Source organism: Aplysia californica, unplaced genomic scaffold, assembly GCF_000002075.1.
Source record: "Aplysia californica isolate F4 #8 unplaced genomic scaffold, AplCal3.0 scaffold00161, whole genome shotgun sequence".
NCBI classification, from domain to species: Eukaryota; Metazoa; Mollusca; class Gastropoda; order Aplysiida; family Aplysiidae; genus Aplysia; species Aplysia californica.
The window spans coordinates 340,075-366,975 of record NW_004797431.1 but is presented as its reverse complement, the minus strand read 5'-3'; the positions used below and the strand labels follow the sequence as shown (position 1 = coordinate 366,975).

Below are 26,901 nucleotides of genomic sequence, written 5' to 3'. Positions count from 1 at the left end.
TGCCACTTTGTATATATTTTTTTTTATAATGCTTGCACTTCTATTCTAGATGCAGTTTATTTCCTAAGGGTGGTTGAAAGGTGCTCCCAGATTGGTGGATATTTCCAAGGCCTTGTTTATTGTGCTTTCATCCCTAGACTAATGGGTAGGAGTCACACAAAAATTCAGGAAACACTAGCAGGAAGGAAAAAGTCTCTCACGGTGGGATGACACACTTGAACCATTTGTGATATTGGTTGTCTTCTTTATCTCTGCTGTTTTCTATTCTTCATTCTTCTTCCTTTCTTTTTGCTTTGGGCTAATGTTCTGCCTTTGAAACGATAGATTTGAGTAACCACCATGGACCAAATAGTGCTGGTGCCTCTTTGAATCTTCCATCTGGTTTTTCACACAGATGTCAGTGGTGTAATGGTTAAGCTCTCTACTTAGCACCCAAAGAGCCTGAATTCAATTCCCACAAAGTCATGGACACTGTTTTGCTGCTACAGACAACAGTATTCGTGCAATATTGATCTACATTTTATGTCTTTTGAGGATGGAAAGATATTTTATATTTTTCTAAGAAGATTTAGCGTCCCATGTAGCCCAGGTAAGCCCAGCCAGGCAGGGTGAGAGAAGCTGGCCTCCTAGATCGATCTAAATTGTGTGATAAGAGGTTTGAAACATCAAGGGTCACTTTTGTCCTCAGTGCATGCACCTGCATTGTGGACCTGGAAGGCCTGAGCATGCGTCACCTGTGGCGGCCGGGCATCAGAGCCTTGCTGCGGATCATTGAGACGGTGGAGGCAAACTACCCTGAGACCATGGGCCGCCTGCTCATTGTGCGGGCCCCGCGTGTCTTCCCGGTGCTCTGGACGCTGGTCAGTCCGTTCATCGATGAAAACACGCGCAACAAGTTCATGATCTACGGTGGTAAAGATTACCTTGGACCAGGGGGGCTGGTTGAATTCATGGACAAACAGTACATTCCTGATTTCCTTGGAGGCGACTGCTTCGTAAGTCACTGGGAAAGAGTGTGTTCTGGACCGTTAGTATCTGAGTAATTGAACGGAGGGTGGTATGCAGTTGTTTTCTGAATGGGCAGTGATATGTGTTTTTAGTTTTAGTAAGGTTTTATGGCGCTCGCAACTACATAAGGTCATATGAGCGCCATGCGGTTGATGTCAACAGAGAAGTCCAAACGGAGAATCAGGCTTACTCTGCTCACCTCTCTAGCCTCAACAGCACAAAGTCTGCTTCGACTATCAAGGCGCCCCGAAAATAGTTCACAAGAGAGTGACAAACATAGAAAAGAAGTAGAGGAAAAATGACGTTAGTAAGGATGAGGAAAGAAAAAGCAGCAGTTCCCCCTATGTTGTTACGGCACAGTATGAGCATGACATTGATAAATCAGTCCATTTACTATTCTACTGTGCGTAAGAACATGTTAATATCCCCTCTTTGGGAATGGCATAAAGATACTTCAGTCAGTAGCACTGCCCTGGGGGGTGGGGGGGAGAGGTCTATGTGTTCGAGTGAGGGTCAACTTTCGACGTAAATTTGAAAGAAATTAATCCCTCTCTTTCTGTGGGTGATATGTATAAGTGCCCTTCATAAAAGCCTACTTGCTTTAGAGGTTTTTGGGAGTAACCACAGTAGCCACAGTTCCTTGAGGTTGTTAATTACTTTCACTGAGACCCATGTTACTTCAGAGGTTGTGTATCCATACATTAAGGACTTTGTGAACTTTGATTTGGACAAAGCACATAGTTCTTTGGGGGGGGTCTGTATGAGAATAATTTTAATAAATATTCGTGACTTCTCTTGTGAACAGGTGACTCGTATTCCTGGAAGCCACAAAAACGACAGCAAACAAAAAGGCTGCATATACTAAATGTCTATCAAGGGGCAGATGAGAAATTATTTTGTTTCACTTTAGGGCTGAATAGTTCATGACTTCAATGTAGGAAAGCTGTTACAAGGACTGATATTGGCAAATGAGGGAAGGATTGCAGTCGCTTTGGTTGTCTGTACCACTGTCATTAAAAGCTATGGTTTATAGACCTGTTGGTGGTGCCGGTGTGTACAGTTTCTCTTCTGCAATCATAAGGAATATTTCCCGTCTTTTGCTCTGTTGTCACAGTGCGATGTGTCTGAGGGTGGCCTGGTGCCCAAGTCGTTGTACCAGGAGGAACTGGTGGACAAGTCGCCTGAGGAGCAGCCATTAAGTACTGACAGCCTCTACCAGACAGCAGCGGTGGTGAAGGAGTTCCCACATGAGGTACAGGTTTATTGACTTGAAGAGTTTTTTGTTGTTTGTGTGTGTGTGTGTGTTAAGGGAAGGGGGGAGAAGAGGACAGAGTTTATTTGACAGTAATTGAAACACTATACAAATAAAAGAAGGAGGTACAGGGTTATTTACTTCAAGATTTTGTTGTTGTTGTTGTTTATGTGTGTGTGTGTAAAGGGAAGGGGGGAGAAGAGGGAGGAGTTTATTTGACAGTAATTGAAACTCTATACAAATAAAAGAAGGAGGTACAGGGTTTTAAGAGTTTCTTTGTGTGTGTGTGTGTGTAAAGGGAAGGGAAGAGAGGAGGAGAGTATTTGACAGTAATTGAAACTCTATCCAAATAAAAGAAGGAGGTACAGGGTTATTGACTTGAAGAGTTTTTTGTTGTTGTTCGTGTTTGTAGTGTTGGGGTGGGAGAAAAGTTTATTGGACAGTAACTGAAATACTATACAAATAAAGTTGCACATTACTCACTAACCTAAGAAAAAAAATAAACATACAAATAGAATATATGTATTATATTAAATGTTGATGGCTGTCCATGAACCAAAATTGTGTCGTGTAGAGATTGGGCTGAGATACCATTAAGAAGATATTTTGTTCTTGAACATATTCAAGTTATTACTTTCCAAGCTTTACATTTATGCATACAAAGTTGTAACATTTAACATTCTCCAGGGACTGTCCCGGATTCACCAATCAGGAATTTGAGAGACTTATCTTATTCTCTACACCAAAACCAGTCCCACTTGATGTTATTTTGTTTGTTGTTGCATATTCTGACGTTATAACTTTGGGGGCCCTGATTGGGTTTTGAAAAAGTTGACAGGCTTGTTTTGTATGTGTATCAATTATTCTGCCAAGACACTTCAGGTGTCGTTCTGTCATATTTTTTGACGATGGAGATGTAATGATGACATTTCTACCTTTGAAATGTTGACTTTCTGTTTCACGCATGCAGTGTAGTAAGATAATTTTGTGTTGTTACTTTTGGGAGCATAATGATACTTAAAGTTGAATGTGGTGATACCGTTTGAATTCTGGTGATGAATGGGCCACAGGCTTTAGAATTATAGCAAAATGTAAATTCTGTTCCATCCAGGTTCTCATGGAGGTCCCTGAAAAAGGCAGTGTGGTCACCTGGGACTTTGACATCTTGAAGGGTGATGTGACCTTCACAGTTTTCTTCTGTCGCAAGTCAGTGGCATCTCAACCTTACCACCAACACCATGTGAGCGGCCCGTCCGGCGGTGGCTTGGGATCAGTGCAGTACATCGACAAGTCTTTGATGGTGGGCCGGGACCTTAGCATTGTGGAGCCGCCGAATATATGCAGGGATGGAGACAGCGTACAGGTCTGACTCTCCACTAAGCTTATATGTCCTTTCCTGTCTTTCTCTGCTCAAGAGGGCCTGTCTCTGAGGGACAAGGATTGAAGGAAGACGAGAAGGGAAGAGTTTAGAGGATGAAGAAGGACAAAGCGCTAAAAAAATAAGTGAAAAAAAAAATGTTTAACTTATAAACTAGAAATATTGCCCTGCTTCTCATTCAGAGCTTGTTACATTTACCATGCGTTCTAAATGTGTCTTTAAAAAAAAATGTGATCGTTCTCCCGTTTATGTGCTTTTCTAGTGCAGTAACAAGAAGCCCTTTGTTCTTCCTTCTGTCAGGGCTCCCATGTGACGTCACAGCCTGGCCGGTACATCCTCCAATGGAAGTACTTTGACAGCACCAAGCCATCCTTTGACTTTGCCCTCACCTCCCACAAGTCCAAGGTGATGTACCACACGGAGCTGCTGCCATCCGCTGCCTTCAAGTAAGTTGAGCTTCCAGAACACATTCCATTGTTTGTACCTGATTGGTGATGTATAGTGGGCTGTCACTCTGGTGTGGTCTGTTTCTTCTACATTTCCTGTGTTGCTTTGTTCTCATTCCTATCTTTTTTTCCTGATTCTCATCTTTTAAAAAAATGTTCATTGACGATTATTGTGTCGATGCCCTTTTCTTAAGCTCAAACAGTTGGGTGCTCCTTCATTCCTACCAGACATCTATCTTCCATATCTCCTCTTTCTTTTTTTGTTTGTCATTCTCTTGTAAGACACTAGTCTTTGGCACTTATATGACCTAATTGTGTAGTGGGTGCTGTAAAACTCTTACAAAAACCAAACTAAACTTCCAGGGAAGCTGAGAATGTTATAGGATTGGTCAGGGTAACTATAGAATATAGAGTGTTTAGAGCTTTCTTTCTTGTAGGGATATGATGTATTGCGGAAAACACAGATGAGGACAAAATGGCACTTTCTGTATTCTGAACAATTTTTCTCAGAAACGGGATAACTGTGTGTGCGTATCTTTAGTTGATATCGTAGAGTGAAGTTTCGAGAAGCTGGGACAGCAACATTTTTGTGAGTTTTTACATTTTGTGAAAGTTGTGGTTTTGTGAAGTTCCTGGACCCATGGAATGACGACAGACAATGTTTATTTGACAACAGAACACATGGAGAGAAGGGTAAGTCTAATTTATTTTTTTCATAATTTTTAATGGTAATTTTGCTAAGAATTTGTTCTAGAATGATAATAGTATGATTTGGCATTAAAAACATGAAATTAATCACGATTTTCTAAAAAATATTTTAAAAAATCCTAATTGCCTGCATTGTCGACATGTGTCTCGTTTTTTCACGTAATTCTAAATTTGTTAGTTTTAGCATATTTTTTGTTCTAGTTGCCACTAAACATGTTTTGACAATGTTTTGATCATAACTGCGATAATTTGTATTTTAAAAAGTAAGAAAAATAGATTTTTAAAAGATTAACGGCTATTCATTCGCGATCATCCGGGTTTCCGTCGCTCGTATTCTACTGGGTGAACAAACTGGAATTTGCTATCACGATACAACGATCTTGCAGTAATTGTCCAAAACAAAGCTTTTAACAGTTCTAGGCCATAGTTTCATCGTTTCTCTTCATTTTCTAACATTTATTGTTAAATTAAGTTTAAAAAAACCGCATTTTTCATGTCTGTCGTGCACAGGTCGAACAAACAAGACCCGTGAACAACAAAATGAGGCTAAATCTTAGTCTTAAATGCAATTTTCAACCCAAATATCACGAAATGTAAGTCATTATCCATGCTAGTTTCATTTTCAGCGTAAATAAATCTTTAAATTGCTCCATGATGTGAGATAAGCGCCTAAATCTAACTTTTTCGAAAGCACAACACGAAATCGCCGCGAAGGCAAGAAAATGGGGGCCGCGTAATCGGAAAGGGGGAGGAAGGGGGGATGGCATTTCAAAGATCGTTGTGTCACGATGTTCAGAATAGAATAGATAGGCCTCGATCTAGATCTACTTGGATCAGCTTCCAATGAATTTTAGTTAGTTTTTAAAAAATATTTTAAATTAAATTTAATGAACAAGAAGAAAAGACAGTCAAAATCAATTGTGGAAACATGCAATATAGACATAGAATGGAACTAAGAGGAGGGGGGGGCGGGAGACATGTAACGAAAAAATATTAATATTATATAGAGAAACTTCAAAATGAAGATAGCGAACAATGCATTCCAAAAATTTGAGAATGAGAATTAAGGGGGGGGGGGGGGGGGGGGGGTTTTGACAATGAAGAGATTCCAGAAGATATGATGATTTAAAGTCAGTCTTTATAGACTTGTGTGTCTCCAGACCTCTTTGATTTAACTTCACAATCCTTGGGACTGTTTGTGGTCAAGCCTTCTGAATGGCTATGCCATGAATATAAGTTGTCAAAGAGTAATCTAGACACAACAGAAAGATGTTTCTTTAGGAGACTGCTGTTTCATATTATGAGGAAAAGAAATCAAATAAGGTTGTGCAGAATGCGAGAAAGAAGGCCTACTAGGGACTCACTAATAAATACAATAAGAAAGAGACAAATGTAGGTGTGATACATTCATTTGACTTTTAAAAAAAGCCTAGAACATCCACAACTTACTGAAAAAATAGAGGCCAAAAGAGGCAAGGGTGGACATATTCTGCCATGGTTAGTAAACGGCTAAAATTGTTAGTTCCGATTGAAATTTAACAAATCAGATCAATAATATTTATTACAAATAATTGCTGTTTTTCCCAACTAAGTTCTTTATTTCTCAAGGTGTGTTATTTGATTTTTTCCAGTAGGTTAAGGTTCAAATGCTTGAGGAGGATGACTTCAGTGTGAGATTTATGGAAAAGTGAAAAGAGCAGCCCCAGCGATGTCTTTTACAAGAGCAACGATGTTGGTCTAACCACAAATAAGGGATCACCAGACTTCTTCACCTGGACAAATACAAAAGGACTAACAAGAGGCATTAGATCTCTAGGCCATTATTCATTTTTCAATTTTTTTTCTCATGTCCACTCATTAATTGGTGTAATAAATATATTTGTGTAAACCATGCATTGGTCGGCTTCATTTAATTGTCTCCCCTTTTCATAAATCTTGAATTTTGTGCTTGATTTTGCTTTTATATATGCTTTTGAGCATATCAGGATGGGTCCTGCTTTCAGTTTGGAAGACATTATTGCAGAGATAAGCAATTGAAATCACTTTTAAGTGAGTAAATTGAACTTATGTTAATTAAATGTTTACACCTGGGTACCTGTGATTACGCACCCTTTATTACATAACGAGAAAGCTGTTGCCCATGAGACAAACATTTCTGAAATCTACAGGGTTTGAGCTAAATTTTGATACCATATTCAATACTGTGCATTCATTTTGAAAAATTGCCAAAATACGCCACTTGAAGGAGATGCCAGCATTGCCTGTGTGTTTTCCGCCGTATGGAAATGCAACCTATTTTATTATTTTGTTCTCTTGTGTTGTTTGTGTTGACCTAGTAGATGAATCGCATCTTCTTTGCTATCACTATTTTTTGGGGTTTATCTTCCGTCTTGTTCTTTGTCAACACTAAATTACCATTATGGTGCTCATATGCTTCTGTTAAACTCAGAACAATACAAGTTGTTGTGTAACTTTTCCCTTGTGGGTGGCTGGAGGGCTCCACTGGTATTTCCTTCCTTTTCCTCCAATCTTGTTTTTGTCTGACCATCTTTTTTTGTTGCGCTAAATGACAGACAGGGTCAAAGCCCACTTACAAAATGATTTAAATTGTGTCGATGGGGGAATAAAACCCCCTACATTTAGAAAAAAAGCTTTAAAAAAATCTGTAATGTATTTTTAACACGGCGCACCGGCGGTGGAATTTTAGTTGCCGCGGGGGGTTCCCTGCCGGGCGCCTTATCACGTCGGGGTCACGGGGGGTCAGCTCCCTGTCGCCGCTCTGTCTGGGCCGACTTAATTTTTGGTACTTTTCGACGAACAATTTAAGGTGTATCCTTGTATTTAGGGTAATTCTCATTTTGTGTGCCCAAAGCATGCATTTCTGCTCTTGAGACTCAAAAAAGAATGGACGTTGTAACTTGTCTGGTTATTTCGTTAGACGCGCTGGAGTCGGCAATGCTAAATTGTAATTTTTTTTGGACTAGCGTGAATGAAAAAAAATCAATATAAAAAAAAGGCCTCGTCAAAATCTGTCAAACTTTTGTAACACGAACGACATAGCATTGGTGCAGATACTCAGAAAAGATGGTATCTGGGCATATAATAGAAAGCTGTAATTTTGCAACTTTATCCATCGGCACACAATTCGCTATGAAGTAATTCCTCCAAATACAACTTAATATGTCTAATATAATAGTGAATATTCGCATATTTTCTCGAAAGTTTATAAAAGTCACCATGAAGTTTCTCTATGAAAAGTACAAATCGATTTCAGTGCTAGAATACATCATCAATGTAGATCTAATACAGGAACAGCACCTGTTACACTTTACAAATTCCTTACTTTTCTTAAAACGCTAAGTCTAGGTTTTGTAGGCCTAAGCTGACTGAATAATAGGGATGACTTCTCGTAATGGGGTTATAAGAATAATTTCTAGCTTTCCAGGGACACTGAATCAGCACCAGACTTTTCCAGCTTTATTTTTCGTTTCCATGACCATTTGCAATAACTGACAATGTGACTGATTTCTTTACATTCATAATTGTGTCCGCGCATATTTCTGACACAAAAACTAAGAATGAATGTGTTAGCTGTCATTATTTTTATTCCATACAAGAAGTTTATCTCTACCCATGTGTTTACACAGTTTTGTGGTTTTTTTAATTGCTGAGATTCTATATCTTTTTAGTTGTATGCAGGCTGCCACAGACACAGCATGATTCATGAACAAACGCAGAGTAACTTTCTCTTGTTTTATAGTAAAATAAGAGCTAACGCTGATTGTCTTTAGTTAAAAAATGCAGATGTGCATCTTTCTTCTCTTATAACTCGACTATTTCTACTCGCGCAGATTTAAGATTTCTCATGGTAAAAGACATGATATTCGTAGTCAGTTTAACACAGATTTTGGAGAGATATGTCGTGCCTTTTTAAAATTAACAATCATTTATTCATAAGTTTGTAACTAAAATAGGACAAATTGGGTACTCTACAAACACTTGTCTAGAACAAAAACTAAGGCACAGAAATTAACCATTCTAACACAGAATAAATCTCAAGACATTGAGCTTTTAGTACATCCGCGTAATGGTTTGCTATGTGGGATGGGGAAGAAGTTATATCGTTTTAAACATAGTCAAAAATGCGAACCTCCTAACCGACATCGGCAAAGTCGCTTCAGGGCTCATTAACCCATCCGGGGAGCTCCGGCGGGCTGCTGAGTCACGCGAACTAAAAGTAACAGAATCGGGCGAAAAGTGATGCCATGTTAAATTTAAACTTGCGTGTTGACAATTGTAGGAACAAACAAAAAAGTGAAGGAACAAATGAAAGGCGAATGCCATCCTTTCACCCTGGCTGTGAGATGTTTTATTTTTTATTCTCCACAGAGGATCCATGTCCAGCCTGCAATCTTGCCAGAGTGGCTTCTCCTCCCTGTCTGCCGGCACCAACAGCACCCAGTCCCTGGCTGGCTCCTGCCCTTCCAGGTGACCTTGATGCTCAGTGGCCTTGACCCTTTCTGTTGTAGCCTCATAGTGTGGTGTTGTGGACTGGGACTTGCATGTGGGAGCCTCAATGTTGAAATGTCTCTATAGGTGGCTTTCACTCTCTGTGAATGTTTTTAACACAATTTTTGCCTGTTTTTTTTTTCGTTGACCAGATTGCCATGTCAGTGACTGAAAGCATGAATCATCTATATATAAGGGTTTGGCTGATTGGGTAAAGACCATATATTGGTCTTAATTATTGTCAGTTAGGCCTTTTCTCAATCACTTGTTTAAAACAAGTCTGTTTGATTTTTGCGGGTCGTTTGGGGGCTCTATTTTCACTGGAATTATCTATTAAAAACATATGTTTGCCTGCTGCAAAGTGAAACTTAGTGTTGGCCTTAGTTTTCATACTAATATCTATGAGAGTCCTTCAGCAGAGGACTCATTCTTTTTTAGAATAGATGTGGTCTAACTAGGTAAACAAATTCCTGCCCCTTTTTAGCCCCAAATTTCTGTACTTTCACTCATTAGAGAGGTGGATGATTTGTGCCAAGGTCTTTGACAAGAGGTCTCACATTTTTTTAATTTCATCATCTTACAGACTAAATTTGTGGGTTTTTTTTCATCATTGAGCACCAAATGTTTGAGGCTGGTTCTCTAATAGTCAGTAGCACACCTAGCCATTACCTGAATATGTGTGGCAGAGCTTGACATATTTTCCTTGTAAAATCTGGAAGTAAAATGTCTCTGTCCGAATGGATGAAAAGGTGAAGCTGTTGCCTTTGTTTTTGGTTAGTTGCTTCAGCTGTTTTTGTTGTGCTACAACAGTTACAGATAAAAAAAAGATTTGCATACTGGAGTCTTTTTCAAGTCATTTCTACTTCATTGTTAAGGTTTTTAAAAGTTTGGTTTTACAGTAATTTTATTGATGACCAGAACATTTTTTTAGAGAATGCCTAAAAAAAGAGGATGCAGGAAGAGATCTGTGTTGTGATGGGTGGCCATCTTACACAACTGTGAGCACATTTGAGGGCTTTGTTGTGAAATAACGGATGCGATTGATCTTACTGTGATGCTGTGCGAAATATAAACATGGAGGATAATTGTTTGCCGTCAGTTCTAATTTAATTGACCAGTTTTGTGTTCACCTTTCATGTTCTATGATGTTCCTTTTTTAAACCAGTGAACAGATTTGTATTTGATGATATGGTTGGTCTTTTACATTTTTTTGTGTGTATTGCATGTTTTTTTAACACTTTGCGGTCTTTGGCCGCAATAGTGCGACGATGAAAATTATCCATTCCAGTCACTTGACGCAGTTCTTCGACAGGCCTGAGAAGTCTGTTTCAGTCACTCTTTTGGCTGGGTGACCAGATGGGGTATTTTGTACTGTTGGCTGTGTGACTGCAAAGTGTTAAATGCTCAGTTTGGTTTTGGTTAGAGGTCATGTTTGCTTTAACTTTTTAACCCCTGAATAATTTTTCTTTTATTGATGGAATTTTTACCAGATCTTGAAAAATATTAATAAAAAGGCCAAAAACATGGTCCCACCCAAAAATTATGCGTGACGTTAAAGATAATTGATTGTACTATTTATTTAATGTCATTAGATGTGTAAAAACATGACGTTTAAAGAGATTTTGTTGACAGACACAATGCTTAGACCCACTTCCATGACAAGATGATAAATCCGCCTCAGGTGGCTGGTCAGCTGTTTGTGGTGAAGGCAGTCCAGTGTGATTAAATTGAGCATAAAAAATTGAGCACAGCTTTGAAATTTTATAACTCAGGGACTTAGCGTAGAACACATGTCAGATTTTGAGGACAAGAAAAAATATTAATGAAAACGAAGAGTTTGCTGCATTTTACACTATCTACACCATTCTCTTTGCGAACAAGCACAAATGCTGGCTGAGGAACATGTAGAGAACTGCGCGAGTGTGCCAGATCTTGAAACAGTCCTTTGGATGGAGGTGGGGTTGACCCAGGCATCCCTCACAGACATAGCCAGATCACTTCTTTTTGCCTGGTTTGCTGCAGACTTGGCACTGTCAAGCTTTTTCCACCATTTCCTGCTTTTGCGATAAAAAAAAAGTTCTGTCCTATCATTTTATTTGCCTTGTCGCAGCTGCTCTTTCTTATGTTGTGTGAGTCGATGACTGATGACTTCGCCATCCCCTTTCTTCTTGCATCTGCTTCCTGTGCATTGCTTGATATGATCAGTATTGGCTTTCTTGCCTTCTTCTCTTGCCAAGCACAGAAGAGGAGGCTGTTATTCAGGATCAGTTTGATTCATGATTGTCTTAACAACAGCAGGAACTCCTAGAGTGTTCTAGCTGTTACCGTTCTCCTTTGTTTTTAGCTAGGACCTGATTGACGTTCGGATAACTCTGACTTTCCCCTGCAATCAGCTCATTGCTGTGACGGGTCTAAATCTGACCACTCACTGTCGCTGTGTTCTTGTCCACTACTAGATCTTGCATCACTCGAGGGGCCGGCAGCTCATTCATCCTCATCTTACTCAAAGTGTTCGCTTTTTAAACCATGTTAATTTACTGCTTCGTACAGTTGCATCGCTTGTTTAGCTGTTAGATGTCTTGCTCGAACACTCATGGTTTTGCTGTTGTTGAGATGAAATATAAACGCCTCACACAGGTGATCAAAACATTTGCAAAAATATTCTCAAACTCAATGAAACTGTCAAAGTTACAGAGGAAGTAGTTAACCTATCTTTCTATCATTTCCAGGTCTAAATAAACTTTCTTGGCCCTCATGAAAATTGTATTCCCAGTAATGTTTCATACACTCTATTTGAACATTGGGACCATCCACTCGGGGACTGGGCGAGTTTCACTGGCTGCTCTCAATGTCTACTCATGGTTTTTGAGTTAATGGATAGTCTGAACCAGAAAAGCTGTACTTAATATTGAAAGTAAAACTTATATTGATCTGTACATTTGGGCTGTAGCACTTACCTCAGCAGTATAATGATAAAGGTAGTCTGTTTTCCATATTTTCCAAACTTAGTCATAGAGAAGAAAAAGACATTGGAAAAAAGCCCAACATGAAGTGGCTTATAAAAATGTTCTTATTTTCTTTTTCTTTTTTATGGTAAGTGTTTCTTGCCTTTTTTATGTGATGCACAGTACAGTTTGTTCAAGTAAGCACGTCTTTTTCCTGATTATTATTAATTGCTCAAATCACCGTGATGTTTGTTTTGAATGTTTCAATGTCTGTCAAAACTTTGCTCAGAGATGTTGGTTGTCAAGAAAAGAAGAATAAAATAGAAAATATGTGATACTGATTAATGTTTTCCCTCAACACTTTCCATAGAGAGTGCACCTTGCTTCAGTCATTTCAGTTCCCACCTTTTCTTTTACTGTGATCCACTGTCAAGGCACAAGGGTACTGTCGTTCTGATGTGTGTTGCGAGATTTTTGAGTAATGACAGTTTTCAGCTTGTGTTGTTGTTTGTGTATATCCTTGTTTTTAATGAAGGTAGAAGAGGAAATGAGTAGAATGGACTGGACTTTGCTCAGTGTCATGGTGAAGTGGGAATCCAGCCAAGTTATCTTTGGAGTAGGGCTCACACTTTTTGAAAAGTTTCCTAAATTCAAAAACTTTTTGTTCATCTTCTGATGAGACAATGAACAATTTCTTCCCTCTTTAAAAAAGTGGTGTCTACAAATCTCTTTTTGATTACTGGATATCAAGACCAGTTTTTGGTAGCTCTAGAAGAAGTGATGGGCTCCACATTGAGATAAGCATGCGTAGTCTCCAATTGTGACTGCTATATGGCACCTGAGAAGCCAACATGTTTTGCTTGACAAAATATTTATGATATTAACAAAGGCTAATACAAATATGCATGGCTTCGTAGGAAAACATTATTATCTCAGGGATGGAGCGTATTGTTTATGAGAGCTTCATTAGTTGTTGTGGAAGAAATTTTTGTTGTTGTATGCACCGTAGCACCATTTTATTTGTTTGTTTTGTGCACTGTATATTCATTTGACCTTGTTAAGTTTTATTTCTCATATTTACTTAAAACTGAATCTTGTCGGTCTTGAATGGAAACGCTGTTGGCTAGCTTTTCATTTTCAGTGGAAACATATAATTTTTATTACTTCTATGCTCCTTTCACTGGTTGTTGTCCAGTGTTTCTGAGTTCTAGGTTTTAAGGTTTGTTTGTAATGTGTATTCATTTTTGCTCCTTGAAATATGTTTAGCCTCTGGAATGTGAAAGATATTAGGCTATTCTGAGAAATGCTGGAGCAGAACTGACGCACCAAAAACTGCCCCTCATCCCAGGCAGGTCATGAGTACTAGAATTTCCTGTCAGAGAAAATATAAGAAGTTTAAACATTCCATTAAGTCACGATCAGGTAATCTGGCCGTCTTCGTACATCCAAACTTTAGATGCTTTTCAAGCTGCCTGTGTTTCATGTCATAGCAAACAGTAAAGATAAATGTTCCTTCAAGGAACATTCACACAAATTGAGGTGACCTTCAGTGATCAGCCTCAGCTATGATAGTTGAAAATCTCTCAGTGGTACACAGGATAGCGGAGCAGTGTATAGACTTGTGGGAGGGATGTGTGTTTTGCTTTTATGTTATTTTTGTGGGAGGAGGGAGAGTGAGGAATGCAAGACTTTTACTTGTTTAATTGTTTCAATATAGATTGTTCCTTTCTTGGTTCCCCCCCCCCCCCAACTGTTTCATCATTTGTTTGTTTGCATGTTTCAATTACTTTTATTCCTGTGCACATATGACCATATTCCTTGTGGATATCAGAAAGTGATGTCAACAGATCCACGTATGTGTCTCACGAAATATGAGAGGGCATTCTTTCATCGGGTTCTGAAAGGGCAAACATCAAATGCAGTTGACAAGTGGGCCTTAGAAACACAACTTTTATTATCATCAGTATCGTCCACAATGTTTTCTCTCTTTTCCCTTGCTTATTAGTTTGTCTTCAGATATTGAAAATTGTGTTTGCAAAAAAAGCACTCATCTTGTGTAGGTCTGTGTGTAGTATTAGATTTGTGAGTCTGTCCATGGTAGATTGTCTGTTAGTGGTGAGTAGTATGTGATTCTCTCATTGTTTGTGAAAGTAAAGTAACAGATATGTGGTTTGTCTTTCCCGTTTACTCGTGAAGTGACTTGAAAGGATTTGGAACATATATTTTTTCCCATAATTATGATGTTAACGAGTTGAAAAGTTTTTAAATTCATTGCAGCCTTCCTAACTAAATACTCTTTTCTTCCTTTGATAACACATGAATAAGGTCTCCATCTTTTTTTAGCTTTGAATTGTAGCCATCTTACACAAGTTTTATCTTACAGAAGTGTATTGTGTCTTAGGATTCTTTGAAATACCAAAATGCCCTCCGAATATTTAAGTCCACATAAAAGATGAATGCAGCAGAGAAAGCCAACAAAGATGATGTCAGATGCATCATTATTGAGAGCAGAATTGTGGCCAGCTGTAGGTATAAAAATATTGAGCTCAATAAAAGATTAGTGGTTGCCTTATGCAGGCCATTATATTTTTTTTGTCATGGTCTGAGCTTGATGGAAAGTGGTAGTAGTTGCCTTAGGGAGATGGTTGCTTTATGAAGGTCAAAGGTATGAGAAAGCCAAAAGATTATTTTTTAAAGTTTAAAGTGTGAGATAAATCATACAGTTGCCGTCTAGAGAGAAGTGATGGCAATTGCAGTTTTTGCTGTGAATTCTTTTCTCCTCACTCTACCCATCTGTTTTCCTTTCTATTGTGGTCTCTGAGTGCGTTAAGGATTCTTAATGTTTCCATTTGACTTCAAATGCTTGTGTGAATTTACATTTTTCTGTTTCCTATGGCATGTATTTTTCCATTTCAAGTTTCAAATCTGTAAGGCATTAAATGCTTAACTGCATCTGTGATGTAGCGGCTTAGCACTTCGATGTCATAGGCTAGCAACCAGAGTTCAAATCCCGAGTGGGGAAAATTTTAATGAAGCATCACGGTCTTTCTGTTGGGATATTATGTCCCTCTCAGTGTGGTTTGGTTCTCTCAGCTGGCCTCCTAAGTGATTTAAATCGTGTTGATGGGGGGCACAATAAAGACTGCCTAAAATTTTCTACATTTAAATAAAATACTTTGGAAAGTAGTGCCTTGAAACTGAATTTCAAAAAAAAGTTTTGATTTTGGATTGAAGGTAATATTGGACATAACTTGACTTTCTCTGATATTAACTCTTGTCCTGCGTCTGTGCCGAGATGCGAATCTTATCAGCAACCGATTACGTCGGACGTGCCAGGCAGGCCGCCGGGGTCACTCAGTGTGTACTGTTGGTGTACAGCGCGAGCGCCGGAAAACGTGTCTTTTCGCCATGAATACCGTGGGAGTGTGTTAAGCGATGATGAAAATAACGCTCTATCCTTCATAGCTTTCTATTTATATAGTATTACAAACACATGAATAATCCCCTCTCACAAGCTGATAAGACATTACGAGTAGTTACGCCCATTCGAATAACCTTTCTGGACGTTCTTGTTGTTAAGAATGACCTGAGGTTCGAAAGGGGATAATTTCCGAAAGTTTTACACTCAAACTGTTCTTTGTACCTGCATAATGGTATTCATAACTATCAAGCTTATTTTTTATCAGGTAGTATCATTTCATACAAAATCAAGCTCATTTGAAACATTTTGTATAGAAAAAAGGAAGTCTTGTTTCCTGACTATCCTTTCGAGCTCCTCATGGCTAAGTGGGTCAATTTCTTCTATAATTTCATTGGACGAACATCTAGAGCTACCAACTTGGCATGTTTTGAATGAAACGTATACCTCAATTACGAACCAACGCAGGCAGTTCTAGAAGAAGGCCACAAACACACACAAACTCAAGCAGACTGACGCACACACACTTGACCTGCGTGAATGGGGATTCGATTCGGGACCCGAATGACACGTAAGATGATGCGCGTGCGCGGAGCCAGGGGCTACACTGATTCGGGACCAGAACGTAGGCAAGGTGCCGAAATAGGCTTATCGGGCTACATAAACCTGGCTTCCGCATGACGAGGGTTAACCTTGATTTTGGATTTTGTTTTGGTATTAAATCTTTAAGATTGAGACTAAGCTTTCGTGTTGTTACCACATTGGGTTGGCAGGCATGCAGATGAGGTAGAGTGTAAAGCAGCCATGGTTTATAAAACATGACTTCTGAGCCTTAGGTTGCTTCACACTCAGTATTGGGAACTTGGTTGGCTGAATGACATTTGGACGAGGGACTGTTTGCTAGATATTGTGTAAATAACCTGCATGAGTTGTAGTGCATTTAGTTGTTTTGTTCTCAACACATGTGCTCTTGGAATAAAAACACGACTGGTATATAACCTGTTACTGTTTCAACTATTTTTTTCTGTGTATAGTCTTTTTATGTTTTAGCTTGGTTTTTGGTTTTTTTAAAACTTTTTTGGATGTGCTTCTCTTTTTCTCAAATTCCAAGTGACTCCGTTGGGTGGTATGTCTTGAGTGCACATTTGTTCGCTGCTTAGTTAGCTCCTTGCTAGCACAGCTCAGTGAGCAAAAACAAAAAGAATGTCATATTTGTGGGAGATCAATGTGTCAGCAACCATCAGGGTTCACACTCTTGACACTCGAACATCAAGATGTCTCTGCCCCTTGCACTCATAGACTCAAATCAGTCATAAAATATATCTGGAGTAATTGATTTAAAGAAAAACATGAAAATCAAAGAGCGCGTATCTCTGCAACCATAACTGGTCTTAATTTTGTGGGGCCTGGGGGGGGGGGGGGGGGGGAGGGGCCTTTTTTTTTTGAAAAAAGCAGTAGCCCACATAGTCCAGCTGGTTTTGACATGCTAGCTCAAAACAGCCCCCCCCCCCTCCACCCCCCCCCCCCAACCACCCCATTTTCTCTTGCATGTTTATCTTCATGTTTTCCTTTTGTACTAAGTGTTGCCGTCGAGTCATGTTAAAAATGGTGTTGATCCTTAAACTAAGCTGAAACTAATTAATTGTTGAAATTACTAACGGTGGGTCTTATGAGAAAGCAACTTGTAGGCTGAACTTCTCACTGACCTCCTGTTGTTTCTGTCTTGGTTTTTCCCAGCTCCATCACTGCATCATTGTTCTTCTTTTGTTAATATATTCTGTTCATATTATGTTGCTTAGGAAAACGTTAGGGCAAATGAAAGGCTTTGTGACAAAATGGGTTATCTCCAATATTTGAAATCCAGCGTTTTGCCATTTAGATTTTGAGCTCAAGGTGGTTTTTAGTGGTCTAGAATATTTTGTCATTTAACACTGAAAACAATGATTTGAAAATACTTTTCACATTTAAGATATAACATGTTTTGTCACAAGCCCTGAAAATTCCTTCCTCCCTGGCCAAGTGAGGTATATATGTGTCCCCGCAGAGCTGTGATGTACTTGGCTTTCTGCTCCATCCCTGACTTACTCTTGTACATAAGGCTCCTTATAATATGATCGGAGCCTTTAGGAAGAATCTTTTGAGCGGTCAATAGTTGTTCACTACGTTATGTAGAACAGATGACTTCTCGTCTGTTTTTCAGGGTCATTCTCAACATTATGTCTTGAGAAAAAAGGTCAAGATTATACAAGATGTACTTTATCTGGTCCTGTACTTTTAGAAAAAAAGTTAAAAAACAAGGAGGAGGTGCATTTGAGAAGGAGCCTTTATTTATCGCTCTCAGCCTCCAGCACCTGATTCTTTTTTCTTCTCGGAAAGAGTAGTGAAGAGGATAAATGTTGTTAATACAAGATTGTTCCCCTTTTCATCTGTTTGCCCTCATGACATCTTGCTGTCTCTCTCTTACCTTCTTTCTCTTTCTTTCTCTGTCTGTCTGTCTGTCTGTCTGTCTGTCTGTCTGTCTGTCTCTCTCTCTCTCTCTCTCTCTCTCTCTCTCTCTCTCTCTCTCATACACACTCTCTGTCCTTTCCTTTTCCTCTCTCTTTTCATCTTTGTCCCCCTCGTTTCCCCTGTCTTGCTCTTTCTGTCTCTTATCCCATCTTCGTCTTTCCTTCTTCTCCTCCTGGCCCCCCCCCTCTCTCTCTCTCTCTCTCTCTCTCTCTCTGTGTGTGTGTGTGTGTGTGTGTGTGTGTGTGTGTGTGTGTGTGTGTGTGTGTGTGTGTGCGTGCGCAAAGTGTGGTTTTAATCCTAGCATACTTCATGCCAAAAGACATCAAAGCTGTCAATTTGATTCTGTCTCGTTGGAGATATTTTTTTCAGGTGTATCTGTTTTTGTAAATATCCAGCTCAACCCAATTCAACCCAAACAGGGTTGAACTAAACCTCATCCTTCATGTCTAAATAATTGGTTCACTGTTTAAAAAAAACAACGTTTACAATGATTGGTTAGCCTACTTGTCAGACTTGTGAGGAAATGTTCTGGAGATTGTGTGATGTGTTTTTCTTTAATGAAAACGAACAGTTGGATGTTCAATATGCTTTTATTGACTAAAACTGAACAACTGGGAGACTGTTTGATATGCTTTTATTAACTAAAACTGCACAGTTTAGAGACTGTCTGAAACAGAACAGTTTGGAGACTGTCTGAAACAGAACAGTTTAGAGACTGTCTGAAACAGAACAGTTTAGAGACTGTCTGAAACAGAACAGTTTGGAGACTGTCTGAAACAGAACAGTTTGGAGACTGTCTGAAACAGAACAGTTTGGAGACTGTCTGAAACAGAACAGTTTGGAGACTGTCTGAAACAGAACAGTTTGGAGACTGTCTGAAACAGAACAGTTTGGAGACTGTCTGAAACAGAACAGTTTGGAGACTGTCTGAAACAGAACAGTTTGGAGACTGTCTGAAACAGAACAGTTTGGAGACTGTCTGTGAAGTGCTTCTTTGTACTCAAACGTTTTGTAAGTTTGCTGAGACAAAATATGCTCCTCGACTTTCTCTTACTTTTGAAGTAACTGATTAAGCATACAAGGAGAGAAGATTGGCATTGATGGCGTTGTTTACAGTCCTTAATCTTTAAACTTTCTATGATTGGTGAGAGTGCACCACGGGCTAAGTCCCACTTCTCTGTCTGTCAGTCTGTCTGTCAGTCTGTCAGTCCACTCTCATGCTGATGTTTTTCTCTGTTGTTCCAACATGTAACAGTTTTAGTGATATTTTATATTATCTTGGTCTGAAATAGAATTTTTTTTTTAAATTCCAGATCTCTTACAGTCCCCCCAAGATGACCAGAAAGTTGATGGTCAAGGACTCGGAGTCTCACACAAGCAATATTGTTCCTCCTCAGGCTGCCTCTTGGCTCCCTCTTCTTGTTTGCTCCCTGACCCATGACCCCTTACCTATGGAGATGACCACGCTCACCTGACCAAATGCACTAGTTGGTTTTCTGTATAACCTTTACTTTTTAATCTGTGTATGTTGTTGGAAGGCTAGTAGATATTTTTTATGAATCTGAATGAAGTGCGGTTAGTGTGTCCTTTATTAAACTGGATATGCCAGTACATTTTAAAAAATACACTTTGAACCAGCTATGAATGCATGTTATGACTGTGTTGGGTGGTATATTTATATGAGGCTATGTACTGCCTAACTTGAGTGACCATCTATGATCTGTTCTGATCATGAGAGCCTCACTACTGTTAATGTGTGTGTTATGATCGTATAGTAAATATATACTTTTTCTTACATATATGCCCAGGGGTTTATTAATTAGTTTTTTTTAACCCTGCTCATTCCTACCAATTGGCACTTTGTATTTAGACGTTCCTACAAAATTTGCAGCATTTTAAATTCTAAATTCAAATGTCGGTGAAAACAAACAGGAAAAAGGCTGCTTGCCACCCAAAGTCCTTTCTTGGTTATCTTTTATCTTCTCCCCCTCCCCCCAATTGAAATATTTCTGCATTCTTATTACTGTTATTAGTAAATGATTCATCCGAGTATAATGATGGACCGTCTGGATGAAGCTACTATAATTGTCCAGTAATTGACTGTTCTAATCATATTAGTCCTACATTCCTCTGCTCTTTCAAGTTATGAGGTGGGCACTCTTTATCCCGCTCCCTAGTTAAGCCGTCTTCACTTTTTCGCAAAATTTTCCACAAGTTTATGTGCGCAGTTTGTGTTAATCGAAACTGTTTATGTTAAACAAAGTTTTTTTTTGGTTGAAATTTGTTTTCATGAATCATGCCATAATTTTTTATTTTTTCAGAAAACTTTGGTTTTGTCATTTCATTAGTTTAGCTTTATTCTGATAATTATTGTACCTCCACCTTGCAAATGAAAGATGCAAGTTTGGTTCCCTTGTGGGGACAATATTTTGTGAAATATCTCCATCTTTCTCCTAGGATGTAGTACCCCAGTTAGTTCTGGTTGGACCTGAACTGGATTGAGGCATCGTTTTCATGAAGTGATCTAATTTGTATTGAAGTAGTGTAAAAAACGTTGACAAACGACATTAGTCAAAATTTACTTACTGACCCTGCGGTCATGTGTATGATGCTGTCGGATGTGATAACTTGCAGATTTCAATACTTATACCTTTTATTAGGGGAACCACATTCCTACTAAGAACACACCATCTCCTACACAGAGCACATCACACTCCTGCTCAGATCACACCATGCTCATAGGTCTGCTCGGAACACACCACTCTCCTGCTCAGAACACACCACACTCCTGCGTGGAGCTAACCACACTCCAACTCCAACTCGGAGCACACCACACTCCTACACATAACACACCGCACTCCTACACATAACACACCGCACTCCTACTTGGAGAACACCACACCACCATTCTGGTTTACCCTGCAAAAGGTTACTGTTGATAGCCATTTGGGACTCAGGAAAAAATTTTGGCCTCTTTTCAACTGCTTGTGTTTAGATCATGCTTTTTTTCTTTCAGACATTGATATGTTTATCAGTTAGATATTACTTTTATAGACATTTAACTACTTCTGATTGTTTTGTTTTTCCCTTTAACTTTCTTTACCCCAGCTTCTGTATGTATATGTTCAATTCAGAGACAAGAACTACTCCCCTGTAGCTTTTTTGTATGTTCCATTCCCATGAAATCCCTTTGACGATCATGTTTGAAACTCAGGACCTCTTTGCTCCTTGGTCTTGCTTTATATGGATCTGTCCAGTGACCAAAGATTTTAATCTTCCTTCAGTTTTCTTTGTGCAGATTTTTTGTTGCCTGTAGAGCTCTATAATAAATGTGAGGGAATGTGTAATTTTTGGAAAAGTTAGAAGACCACAGCTGTAACTTTTTTTCCTTAAAATTTGATCTGTTCCCCCTTTCGGCGAGCACTATGTGAACATCTTTATATTGACTTGGTGTTGTGATTTTGTTCTTTAAGACACTAAAAGTTCTTTGAGACAAGCCAATGTTTGCTCATGCTTGTTTGTGGCTAGTTAAGAGAGGAACTTATTCTTCTCGTCTTATACAGAGGTGCCAATTCCGTGGATAAATTTGGAAGTTTAGATTTCTGAAATTGTTTAGATATTGCATTTTATTTTAGAATAGTGTTGAGCGACTCAAGTTGTATCAGGCAATATGATCCACAATTTTTGAGTCCCCATGTGCATGTTTTCATACAGTGTCTGAACATTTTAGTATTTTTTTTTCTAGCCAGTTGGTGCCTCTGTATGAGTACAACTACAAAAACCATGTAGTCTCTTTCACATAGATATGTCTTCTTTGATTTCAATTCAATCTTTTGTCATTCTCTATGTTGCAATGCTGAACATTTCATAATTTTTCCCAATTTTCTTTTTGCTTTCATGCCTATTACATTGGTCTTGGTGTTATGCACAAAATTGATCATGTGAATCAACACCAAGGGAGTAGTTGTAAATGTTAGTAAAGAGCTTGAGAGGATGGAAGTTTTGAAGCTGTGCTTTACAGATTTTGAATGCAAGCGATAGGTCTCTGTTGATCTGTGTGTGAGCGGTAAACATCCTGGTGATAACCCTCAGATATTACAAATGGATCTCAATAGGATAAAATGCTACTAGTCTGTAGGCCTATTGTGGTATACTCCTCTATGTGAAATGAGTTGGTAGAATTCCTTACTGAAGACACTCAGACCACTGATCAATGCATTTGTATTGTTTCTTTTCTTTCTAGTCAATTCCCAGATATATGTACAATAATATAAATATATGTATGTTATAGGTAATGGAGAATGTAGTATATACTTAAACTAACACATTGGTTCACCAGTTCGCCATTTTCAGAGAGGTAACACTTCACGTCTATTTTTCTGCTAATATCAGTGTGCACTTTGATGATTACTTTCTGAAAAGATCAATTGAACAGCCAGCCAATCAATTGCTAAATTTCATTTGCAGTAGTTAAAGTGTCCCCCATAGACTGGCGAGCATTCACTTTTTACAACTTTGATTGTTTATATTGTTTAGCTAATAGGATACTGCTCCATTGAGGTCACATATATATTTTCACCTAGCAGAAATAGCAAAAAGGTTGCAAGCAACAAAAACATCATCTTGGTTGCTATGTTGGACGCTGATTTTTGTCTGTCCATCTGCATGTATGAGCCAGGAATTTGAATTTAAAAAACACTCCCAGGAGGATAAATCCACCCTTATGTACATTTCCATTTTCGCAGTTTATGGACCATTTTTTCAAATGCAATGTGTATCTACATCTTTATAATTTTTGGTCAGTTATAGATTTATGCAGCACTGCTGATCTGCTAACATTTGTTTTTAGAATAAAAATGCATTTTTCCTCTTGATGGATCAGAGGTATTTTTTGTCTGTGGTGAGAGAGTTCTTTCATGAATCTTGAAAAGTAATACATTGAGTCATCTTAATGGTGACTTGCTTGTGTATGTGTACTGTTTATTTGGAAGAAACATTGATTGTTGTATGTCGTGTCTGCTTGGAAGAAAGAATGATCTGAGAAGATAGGATCTTCTTATTTCAGACTTTCCATTATTTTACCTTCAGAATTTTCCAGCACTCTCTGTAAGAATCAGAGTTGAGTAAAAGGGCTTTGTACAACTATATGTGATATTGAAAATGTTTCAAATTACTTGAAATGTGTGTATGAGATTGTCACTTTCCTGATGTCTTTTTTTTTTCTCCAGGAATGATAGATGAAATTTGTTGAACCTAACAATTTTGTAGTAAACATCTCCTGTACTTGTTGAACAATTTGGGAGGCCAGTAAAGCACAAGTCCATGCAAACCAGTTTATTTATGTTCACTGTTGATATGTGTACAAATGTTCACAGTTGATGTACATGCAAACTTTCCGTAAGGATAAGTCTTCATTGAAGTTCTTGTAATCCCAATGTGCCCATTGTCAACTATCGAGGCTTGCTCTCTCAAACCCCATTCCATCCACTCCACTCATAATCCTCTTTTCATGTTGAATCCTCACATTAAATTCATCTTTATTAATGCACTTACATTCATGCCCCTGAATTCCTATAATAATGATAATAATAATAATATTAATAATAATAGTAATAGTAATAAATTATAATAATGATAGTTCATTTGTCAATATATAATTTCCAATGCATCTGCAGAGGAGAATAATTCTTGATCAAAATAGAAAAAATAAAGATAACTTGTGGCTTAAGGGACAACATTTTTACTAAAGACAAACTGAAACAACTTTTGTCACAGGCAGTAAGTATGAGACAAAAGATTCATGTTCAACTGCTGGCACACTCGATTACGTAAGCCGTTGCCATGGAAACGGTGGCCATCTTGAAAATTGGATTGCATTTTTTTTCTCCATCATTTCTATAGTTTTTAACTTTTTAAAATTCTGTAACTTGCAAAAGGTCACAAATCAGTAGATGTTTGCAGCTGGCTATTTTGATTTTTGATACTATACTTAGAAAGTATCCAGAATTGTTCTCAAAGTTGGGATATTGAATTTGATCTTTAAAAAATATTTTTGGCATGGAAAAAACATTGTAAAAACAATTCTAAAGCAAAATGTACAATATCAACCAACCCACTATGAGTACAAACTATTTTCCCCTCTACATGCCAAATTTCAAGTCTCTGTGTTGGGAAATTTAAAAAAATGGTGGAGAAAAAAACCCCCGGCACATGCCAGCAAAAAGTGGTGAAAAAATGTGTTTTGAGAAAAACAAGGTTAAGCATAGAAAATGCTAGTACACAACATAAAACCCAGTGAAATTGAATTCTGTTTATGTTACTCACTCAGCGACTAGTGTCAATAAAATCTAGACTGAATGAGGGATTGCAAAAATACCAAAAGTAAAAAGCGCTCAAGAGTGAGTGAAAATCGGTCCCCGAGGCCGTAGACCTGACTTGTGAGCCCCTTTAAGCTACGGCCAATGAGACAAATTCTGGTGGAGAAGAGTTTGCCTCATTTTGAGCATTTAAAAGTTAAATTTCCACTTGTGGGTATGCACAGTTTGCCAGCTTCTCTTTTGGCCTCAGCATTTCTTATTCTTGAAGCCTCATGTGATTTGTTGCTCTTTAACTGAGTCTTTCGGGAACTTGGCTCTCCCATGTCAAAGGCTTAATGCTGAAGTCCTTCAGAGACATTTTCAGGGTGCCTTTACAGCACTTTTTAAAAAAATGTCTTAACTTAACACTTCCCTGAAGGCAGATCAGAACAGAATGCTGCCTTTGTGATTCTGTGGTCAGGCATTCTTATGACATTACCAGTCCAGAGAAGTTGAGTCTTTTCGATATTAGAGACTCTTGGCTTTTGCAAGAATTCTTATAGAGAACAATCAACTAAATGAAGTACTTGTTTTTACAGCCTATTGGTGTATTGGTATTGCTCAGGCTCTGGGATACATACATTAAACTACCAGGTGCATTTTGAGAAAACTGAAGTATTTGGCAAGGGAGAAATATTGTAGCTTATGCAGTTGCGAGCGCCGTAAAACCTCTACTAAAACAAAACAAGAAATGTTGTAGTGGTTGTCACAATGGCCAGAGTGATGAATTTATTCCTTTGGATCACGTGATATTCCTCTCTGTGTGTGTTCAGCTCAGTGCATGAGGCTGCTGCTTCTCACCTAGTTACCTTTCACAAGGGCAGCTTCTTTTGCCTATTGTTTCAAAGTTGACATGTTTAAGGTCCAACTTTTTTTGTCTGTGCCTCTCAGTACTTTGTTTTTATAAAGTTTGGTTGACAAATGGATTTAGTTGTTGATGTACTATTCACTGGCAATAATTTTAGAAGACATTTATTAATCTAGTAAGACACATTTTTAAAAGGCAGTGTATAGATATATGGTATGAATATTTTTAGATTGCCTAAAAGGGTGAGTTGACCCAATACTGTGCAAGCAGTGTATGCATGGTAACAAAATTGTAAATGAAATAATAGGTCTAGTTTTCCACATATTTAACACTGTTTACACTCATCACATATATGCCCGTATGGGAGTGGCCATATTTTTAGCCGAGCTAATAAGCGAGTAGTGATCACATTGTTAGTAATGTGAAAACAACATTTTTTTCATCTCTTATTACCATATAAACAAGTACATGTATTAACTCTTTATCTCCCCCAGCGGCTCGTGGTCAGAACTGTTTTGCCGGTGAGCCGCTGACAGTGGCTTGGGCACATTCCTTTTCGACGACTTCGACATCAAATTACTTTTCGGCAATTGCCGAAAACAGGTTTCTTTCAACGGAAGTTCATTCATTAGATGAAGTACTATCATAATAGGTTCGCAAGTTTAGATTTAATGACCTATTTAGTGACGTTTTTGTCATTTTTAGATTTAGTACCAAAAAAGGGCCCCGGCATTGTGGGTTTACCCCCCTCGGAGATAAAGAGTAAACAAGCTATGTTAAAAGATTTGGTTTCTATTCATTGGTATTCTTGTAACTGTTCAATTTATTCAAACAGCTGGTTGTTCAACATTAGTCAGTGATGACTGGTTATATACTTCTATGTTGTTTTTTTTTGGCTTTCTGAGTCTTTATGAAAGTAAACTTAACAGTTCTGAATCTAACGTTAAGAAATTAAGTACATATGTTTCACACAATTTAACGATCAGTGCACGCTGCACGTTTTAACGATTGTATAATTGTGCAGCAATCATATTTTATATTTTTGAAATAATAAAAAAAAAAAAAAATTCACTTCCATCTTTATTCATATATTTTCAAAAGTATAAAAATATGAAAATTAAAATTAAAATATGAAACTGAAGAGTCCACAAGAATAACACAATGCTGGGTATCAAACTCAAGTTCACAAAGTAGAATTTACATCTAATTTATTTTGTATTTTTGAAATTATTTTTTAAAAATTCACTTCCATCTTTTTTCTTTTACTCACATCAAGGAACATTCACATGTATTTTCAAAAGTGTAAAAATGTGAAAATTAAAATTAAGATATATGAAACTGAAGAACTCACAAGCATGATACAATTATACGATCGTTAAAATGTCAGGGCAATTTTAAGATTGCCGTGCAATTATACAATCGTTAAAACGCACAACCGCCCCGATTTGTAAATTCCTAGGAACACATAAACTTTTTACTGCCTGTTTACTTATTGTTTGGATAGTTCATATCTCGTTCAGAAAAAAACCCAAGAAAAAAACAACTACCTTCACTTTGTGAATTAA

General features: G+C 38.1%; 1 protein-coding gene across 1 annotated transcript in view; it reads left to right on the top strand.

The window, feature by feature from the left end:
* The window catches only part of LOC101862411 (SEC14-like protein 1), a gene marked incomplete in the record, with an annotated part of 47,251 nt that extends 20,682 nt beyond the window's left edge, over positions 1-26,569 (top strand). Inside the window, 6 exon segments of the mRNA XM_013082139.2 lie at positions 689-995; positions 2,123-2,260; positions 3,372-3,623; positions 3,939-4,084; positions 9,182-9,280; positions 19,486-26,569. Of these exon segments, the coding sequence (XP_012937593.1) occupies positions 689-995; positions 2,123-2,260; positions 3,372-3,623; positions 3,939-4,084; positions 9,182-9,280; positions 19,486-19,510 (967 nt within the window).
* Between the last annotated feature and the right edge of the window lie 332 nt (positions 26,570-26,901).